The sequence below is a fragment of the Pristiophorus japonicus genome, chromosome 7 (genome assembly GCF_044704955.1).
Source record: "Pristiophorus japonicus isolate sPriJap1 chromosome 7, sPriJap1.hap1, whole genome shotgun sequence".
Taxonomy (NCBI): domain Eukaryota; kingdom Metazoa; phylum Chordata; class Chondrichthyes; family Pristiophoridae; genus Pristiophorus; species Pristiophorus japonicus.
Window position 1 is genome coordinate 240,110,924 of NC_091983.1, and position 7,777 is coordinate 240,118,700.

The following is a 7,777-nucleotide window of genomic DNA, read 5'->3' on the forward strand; positions in this document are numbered from 1 at the left end:
TTGGGGCTCCGGTTGTTGGACGCTGGCCTGAGTGTCTGCTGTTTGCGGTGCCTCAGGCCTGTCCAGACTGCCCACAGTGACTGGGCTCTCCTTCACTTGGTTCCAGTGTTCGGTCACCTGTTGTGGAGTAAATTCAACGTCGTGTTCTTCCTCTGTTTCTTCTATGGGGTTGCTGAACCTCCTTTTAGTTTGATCCATGTGTTTGCGGCAGATTTGTCCATTGGTAAGTTTAACTACCAAAACCCTATTCCCCTCTTTGGCAATCACAGTGCCTGCAAGCCATTTGGGCCCTGCAGTGTAATTAAGGACAAAAACAGAGTCATTGACATCAATACATCTTGCCCTCGCATTCCTGTCATGGTAGTCACATTGTGACTGACGCCTGCTCTCAACAATTTTTTTCATAGTAGGGTGCACAAGGATAACCTGGTTTTGAGTGTCCTTTTCATCAGCAGTTCTGCAGGTGGAACCCCTGTGAGCGAGTGTGGTCGGGATTTTTGGCCAACAGGAGACGTGATAATCAGCTTTGTTGGGAACCCCCTTGGATTCTGAGCATCCACTGTTTGATTATCTGTACTGCTCGTTCCGCCTGGCCATTTGAGGCTGGCTTGAACGATGCCGTTCTGACATGGTTGATTCCATTGCCTGCCATGAAGTCCTGGAATTCAGTACTTGTGAAGTACGGACCATTGTCGCTGACCAAGACGTTCGGTAGACCATGGGCGGCAAATATTGCCCGTAGACTTTCTACCGTGGCAGAGGATGTGCTTGAATTTAAAATGGCACACTCAATCCATTTGGGGTAAGCGTCTACTACAACCAAAAGCATTTTTCCCATGAAAGGACCTACATAGTTCACATGGAAGCGTGACCATGGCTTGGCGGGCCAGGAACAGGGCTAAGGGGGCTTCCCTGGCTGCGTTGCCCAGCTGAGCACATGTGTTGCATCTGCGAACACAAAGTTCCAGGTCTGCATCTATCCCTTGCTACCAAACATATGACCTGGCAATTGCCTTCATCATGACAATGCCCGGGTGCTCATTGTGAAGTTCTCTGATAAACACCTCTCTGCCCTTCGGGGGCATGACTACTCGGTTTCCCCACAGTAGGCAATCGGCCTGAATCGAGAGTTCATCCTTGCGCCTATGAAACGGTTTAAACTCCTCAGGGCATGCCCCGTACATAGCTGCCCAGTCCCCATTCAGGACACATTTCTTAACTAAAGACAGCAGCGGGTCTTTATTTGTCCAGACCTTAATCTGATGGGCTGTCACAGGTGAATCTTCGCTTTCGAAAGCTTCAACAGCCATGACCATCTCAGCATCATGCTCAGCTGCCCCCTCAGTGGTGGCTAGTGGGATCCTGCTGAGTGAATCGGCGCAGTTTTAAGTGCCCGGCCTGTGTCAAATTGTGTAGTCATAGGCAGCTAACGTGAGTGCCCACCTCTGTTTGCAGGCCGATGCATTCGCATTTATGGCCTTGTTGTCGGCCAAAAGGGACGTTATTGGTTTGTGATCTGTCTCCAGCTCAAATTTCCTGCCAAACAGATACTGATGCATTTTTTTTACTGCATATACACATGCTAGCGCTGCCTTTTCTACCATCCCGTAGCCCCTTTCTGCCTGGGACAGACTTATGGAGGCATAAGCTACCGTCTGTAACTGACCATTGGCATTCACATGCTGCAACACACACCCGACCCCAAAGGACAATGCATCATCCATTAAAATTAGTTTCTTACACGGGTCATACAACGTTAACAGTTTGTTAGAGCACAACAAATTGCGTGCTCTATCAAAAGCCCTTTCCTGGCTGTCCCCCCAGACCCACTCACGACCTTTGCGTAGGAGCACGTGTAGTGGCTCTAACAGCGTGCTCAATTTGGGAAGAAAGTTACCAAAATAGTTCAGGAGCCCCAGGAACGAACCCAGCTCCGTCGTGTTACAGCTCTCTGGATCGTTTCCGTTTTGGACGCAGTAGCTCTGATCCCGTCTGCTGCTACCCTCCTCCTGAGGAATTCTACCTCTGGAGCTAAGAAGACGCACTTCGCCTTTTTCAGTCGCAGCCCTACCCGGTCCAGTCTGCGTAGCACCTCCTCCAGGTTGTGGAGGTGTTCTTCAATATCGCGATCCGTGATGAGGATGTCGTCTTGAAAGACCACTGTCCTTGGAATCGACTTGAGGAGGCTTTCCATATTTCGCTGAAAGATCGCGGCGGTCGAATGAATCCCGAACGGACATCTGTTATACTCAAACAACCCCTTGTGTGTCGTGATTGTGGTCAGCTTCTTTGACTCACTCGCCATCTCCTGGGTCATGTAAGCTGAGGTCAGGTCCAATTTTGAAGAAAGTTTGCCACCGGATAGCGTCGCAAAGAGGTCCTCCACTCTCGGTAGCGGGTACTGATCTTGGAGTGATACCCGATTGATGGTGGCCTTGTAATCGCCACATATCCTGACTGACCCATCCGCCTTGAGCACCGCCACGATTGGGCTCACCCAGTCACTGAATTCGACTGGCGAGATGATGCCTTCCCTCAGCAGGCAGTCCAATTCGCATTCTATCTTTTCCCGCATCACGGACGGCACCGCGCTGGCCTTGTGGTATACTGACCTGGCGTCCATGTTTATGTGAATCACTACCTTGGTCCCCATGAAAGTGCCGATGCCGGGTTGAAATAATGTGTCAAATTTGTCCAGGACCTGTGAGAATGATACTCGCTCCACAGAAGAAATTGCATTGATATCGGCCATTTCCAGTTCATGACAGCAAGCCAAATCCTCCCCAGTAGTGCGGGACCGTCCCCCGGGAAAATCCAGAGCAGCAACCTGTTCTCCGAATCTTTGTGGGTCATGGCTACCGTGGTGCTGCCTAGCACTGGAATGATCTCCTTTGAATATGTCCGTAGCAGTGCGTCAATCGGCAATAATTTTGGCCTCCTGGCCTTGGACACCCACAACCTTTTGAACTGTTTGATACTCATCAGGAACTGGCTGGCCCCCGTGTCTAGCTCCATTAATACTGGGATGCCATTGAGGAGCACTTTCATCATTATCGGTGGCGTCCTGGTGTATGAACTGTATATGTGCTCCACCTGAACTCGCTGAACTTCAGCTTCCAGTGATTTCCCCCAGTATTCATTTGACTTCTTGGGCTTACATCGGGCCCGTCCTCCTCGTACATCAACCTGGCTGCAGGCTTCCTGCACATACGCGCCAAGTGACCGCTGATGTTGCAGTTTCTGCAGGTATATTGCTGATACCTGCAAGCTCTGGCTGGGTGTTTGCTTCCACACCTCCAGCATGAGCTGGAGGCTCCATTGTTGGAAACAAAAGATCCATTACCAGTCGATCGTCTCTGACTATCTCTGTAACTGTCCTTAAGCGCACCATTAACAGATATTGATGAACCCATTACTGGCCGCACATTGTCCATTGCGATGGCCTGAATCGCCGTTCAGCTAGCCATTGTCTCTGTTGAATTCCCCCTTTGGGTTCGACTGCATGCTGGGGCATGTCTGATTGCCCTTGTCTGCCTAGAGAAATGTGCACCGCGTTAACAATGTTGACTCCCTGGTCATTTGACACATTTGAGCCAAGATTTTTGCCATAAATCATTCTAGTCTCTTCCTCCCCTGAGATAATTGTCTGGGCTATCAGAGCCGCCACTTCCAAGGTCAAGTCTTTGGTCTCAATCAGCTTCCTGAAAACCCCAGCGTGCCCGATGCCCTCAAGAAAAAAGTCTCACAGCATCTCCACTCTTCATGCATCTGGGAACTTACATAGGTTCGCCAGTCGCCGGAGATCTGCCACGAAGTCTGGAACACTTTGCCCTTATCGCCGCCGGTGCATGTCTCACCATGTGCATGCTGCTCGCTGGTTTAAGGTGTTCCCCGATCAACTTATTGAGCTCTTGTAAAGTCTTATCCGCCGGCTTCTCTGGCACTAGAAGGTCCTTCATCAGGGAGTACGTTCTGGATCCACAAACAGTCAGGAGATGAGCCCTGCGTTTGCTGGCCCAATGCTATCCCAACCATTCCTGAGTGACAAAACTTAGCTATAGTCTCTCAATAAAGTCGTCCCAATCATCACCAACACAGTACCTCTTTTCTCTGCTGCTAGTGGCCATGCTCGCGTGGTTTAAATCCCAGTTTCTCGTTGCCAATAATATGTCCTTACTATACAGTATAAATGCACACGAGGCCCATACTTGAGAGAAGGTCACTCTGTGACCAGTTACCTTTATTACCAAGACCTCAAGAGACAGACGGTGGGTGGAACTTCCCCTTTTGTACCGGAAAGTCCAGGTTAGGAGTGTCTCCCACAAGTTCGCCCCCTGTGGTCAGTGTTCTTAAGATGCACAACTTAGGTCAGCTTATACCTGGGTTACAATGACAGTTGAATACATGACAGTTTGTATTCTCGGTAAACGACCATCCTGCATCGTAGCAGCATTGCTTCCCTCTGCTCAATGTTACCCCTCCCCCCCAGTGTCCACCAACAATCCTCTCTCTCCATTTCCTCATCTCCTCCCATTCTCCACACACACAATTACACAGAATGTACAGCACTGAAACAGGCCATTCGGCCCAACCGCTCCATGCCGGTGTTTATGCTCCACACGAGCCTCCTCCCACCCCTCTTCATCTCACCCTATCAGCATTTCCTTTTTTTTCCTTTCGCCCTCATGTGTTTATCTCGCTTCCCCTTAAATGCATCGATACTATTCGCCTCAATCATTCCCTGTGGTAGTGAGTTCCTTTCTCTGGATAAAGAAGTTTCTCCTCCATTCCTTATTGGATTTATTAGTGATGATCTTATATTTATGACCCTAGTTTCCGACTCCCCACAAGTGGAATCATCTTCTCTACGTCCACCCTATCAAACCGCTTCACAATTTTAAAGATCTCGATCAGGTCACCCCTCAGTCTTCTCTTTCCCAGCAAAGAGCCCCAGCCTGGTCAACCTTTCCTGATAGGTCCAACATCTCAGTTCTGGTATCATCCTTGTAAATCTACTTTGTACCTTCTCTCGTGCCTCTCTGTCCTTTTTATAATACGGAAACCAGAACTGTGCCCAGTGCTCCAAGTGCAGTCTAACCAAGGTTCGATACAAGTTTAACATCACTTCTGTGCTTGTGCATTCTATCCTCTATTGATGAATCTGGTTTGTTTTTTCTGGCCTTGTTAACCTGCGTTAATTCTGTGCAGTCGCCCCAGGGAGTGGAACACGGGCCGTGTGCAGTCAGTGTGTGGAGGATTGAAGCTGTTTGTAAAGTGTTGGAGACTTGTTTCACCCCCACAGTCTGAGCCTCCCTTGTCCCGGCTCGCACTCATTCCTGTCGCTGAGATTGTGTTGCTGTATTTATTGGGAACAGCCGTGTGCAGTGTGTGTGTTGTCTTGTTTCTGCAGACTGTGAGTGTCACCCTGATGGCTCGCTCCACCATCGCTGTAATGACACGGGATATTGTGACTGTAAGGAGGGGGCGACAGGGCCCAAGTGTGACAGGTGCCTGCCCGGATATTACTGGCACAGGGGCTGTCGAGGTAAGTAACCGTTCCAGCACCAGCCCCTCCCCTCACTCCGCCCCGGCTTCTGGGTGTCAGGGTCAGCAGAGTATCTGATAGCAGAGGTACCGTGGGGGGAAACACAGAGGCTTTTAGTGAGTGAATCCCCCTGGACTCTCCCATCACCTGCCACACAATTAGTGGCACAGCTCCTCACAAAGGGAGGCCTGGAGTTCAGTGAGGGTGGGTCATAGAATCAGACAGCACAGAAGGAGGCCATTCGGCCCATCGGGCCTGTGTTGGCTCTTTGAAAGAGCGATCCGATTAGTCCCACTCCCTGCTCTTTCCCAATAGACCTGCACATCTTTCCTTTTCAAATATTTATCCAATTCCCTTTTGAAAGTTCCGATTGAATCTGCTCTCACCGCCCTTTCAGGCAGCGCATTCCAGATCACAACAACTCACGGCGTAAATAAACTCTCCCCATCTCCCCTCTGGTCCTTTGCCAATTACCTTCAACCTGTGACCTCTGGTCCCTGACCCTCCTGCCCCTGGAAACATCTTCTACTTATTTATTCGATCAAAAACCTTTCACAATTGTGAACACCACTATTAAATCTCCCTTTAACCTTCTCTGCTCGAAGGACAAGAATCCCAGCTTTTCCAGTCTCTCCACATAACTGAAGTCCCACATCCCCAGTATCATTCCTGTAAATCTTCTCTGCTCCCTCTCCAAGGCCTTGACATCCTTCCTAATGTGCCCAGAATTAGACAGAATAATTGGACACAGAATTTAATCCTCAATCTCTGCCTCAATATTGAATCCCATCCTAATTTGTACCAAGTCCCGTTCACCCATCCCCGCTGTGCTCGCTGATCCTCATTGGCTCCCAGTCTGGCAATGCCTCGAATTTAAAATTCTCATGTTTGTGTTCAAATCTCTCCATGGCCTCATACCTCCCTATCTCTGTAATCCCCTCCACTCGACACCCCTCCCTATCTCTGTAATCCCCTCCACCCGACACCTCTCCCTATCTCTGTAACCTCCTCCCAACCTACACCCCTCCCTATCTCTGAAACCCCCTCCAGCCCTACAACCCTCGCTATCTCTGTAACCCCCTCCAGCCCTACACTCCTTCCTATCTCTATAACCCCCTCCAGCCTTACATCCCTCCCTATCTCTGTAACCCCCTCCAGCCCTACGCCCCTCCCTATCTCTGTAATCCCCTCCAGCCCTACATCCCTCCCTATAACCCACTGCAGCCCTACACCCCTCCCTATCTCTGTAACCTCATCCAGCCTCATAACCCTCCCTATCTCTGAAAACCCCTCCAGCCACATAACCGTCTACGAACTCTGTGCTCCTCCAGTTCTGTCCTCTTGCATATTCCCGACTCTAATCGCTCAACCATTGGTGGCCGTGCCTTCAGCTGCCTGGGCCCGAATCTTTGGATTTCACTCCCTGAACCTCTCCACCTCTCGCTCCTCCTATAAGACAATCCTTGAACCTGACTTCTTGGGCCAAGCTTTTGGTCCCCTGTCCTAATATCTCCTTTTGTGTCTCGGTGTTAAATTTTGTCTGATAACCTGTGAAGCACCTTGGGACGTTTTATTACGATTAAGACGCTATATAAATGCAAGTTGTTGTAAAAGTGAGAGAGAGTTGGAACAATCTGTAACGTGGGAGAGTTTCTATGACCTGACCTTTCTTTTCTCTGACCTCTTGCAGCGGGCGTGTGCGATAACTTTCTGACGCGGTGTGAGAACGGAGGAGTGTGTGAGGACAATGGGAGGTGTGTGTGCCCCGCTCCCTACACCAGGCTCCTGTGTGAGAAAGGCCAGTGTGGGGAGGAAGTGGGAGGGTGTGTCTCCCAATCTCCGCGGGACCCCACCTTACACCGGGTGCTGCTGTCGCTGACTGCGCTGCTAACCACCGCTAACGGCCGCCCGCCGCTCTGACCGGCTTCCAGCGCCATGGCCGCTCACGGGAAGGTGCGAAGAGCGCAGGAGGATCCAGCGTTTACTGCGTCGCCGGTAAAACACGCTCCCCTCCCCCATTCCCACCCCTGGGAAAGGCAAAGTGGAACTGAGCCCGGAGCCCACCCAGCCCGACTGGATGTGAGAGGCCGGAAGGAATGGGCAGTCAGTGGGGACTGGACTCTCGGACTCCCCGCAGGGCCCAGGCAGCTGCTAATATTCATTCTGTAATCGCCAGCCGCTCGGCCCATGTCCAGCTTTGGGACAAAGAAAGAAAGAAAGGACTTGCATTTC

The 7,777-nt window shown here is 50.6% G+C and overlaps 1 protein-coding gene across 1 annotated transcript in view; it reads left to right on the forward strand.

Annotated features, from left to right (window-relative positions):
- LOC139266710 (netrin-G1-like) overlaps positions 1 to 7,465 on the forward strand; it is a 32,709-nt gene extending 25,244 nt beyond the window's left edge. Inside the window, exons 6-7 of the mRNA XM_070884297.1 lie at positions 5,411 to 5,545; positions 7,236 to 7,465. Of these exons, the coding sequence (XP_070740398.1) occupies positions 5,411 to 5,545; positions 7,236 to 7,465 (365 nt within the window). The remainder of the gene's footprint in view (positions 1 to 5,410; positions 5,546 to 7,235) is intronic.
- The last annotated feature ends 312 nt before the right edge of the window (positions 7,466 to 7,777 follow it).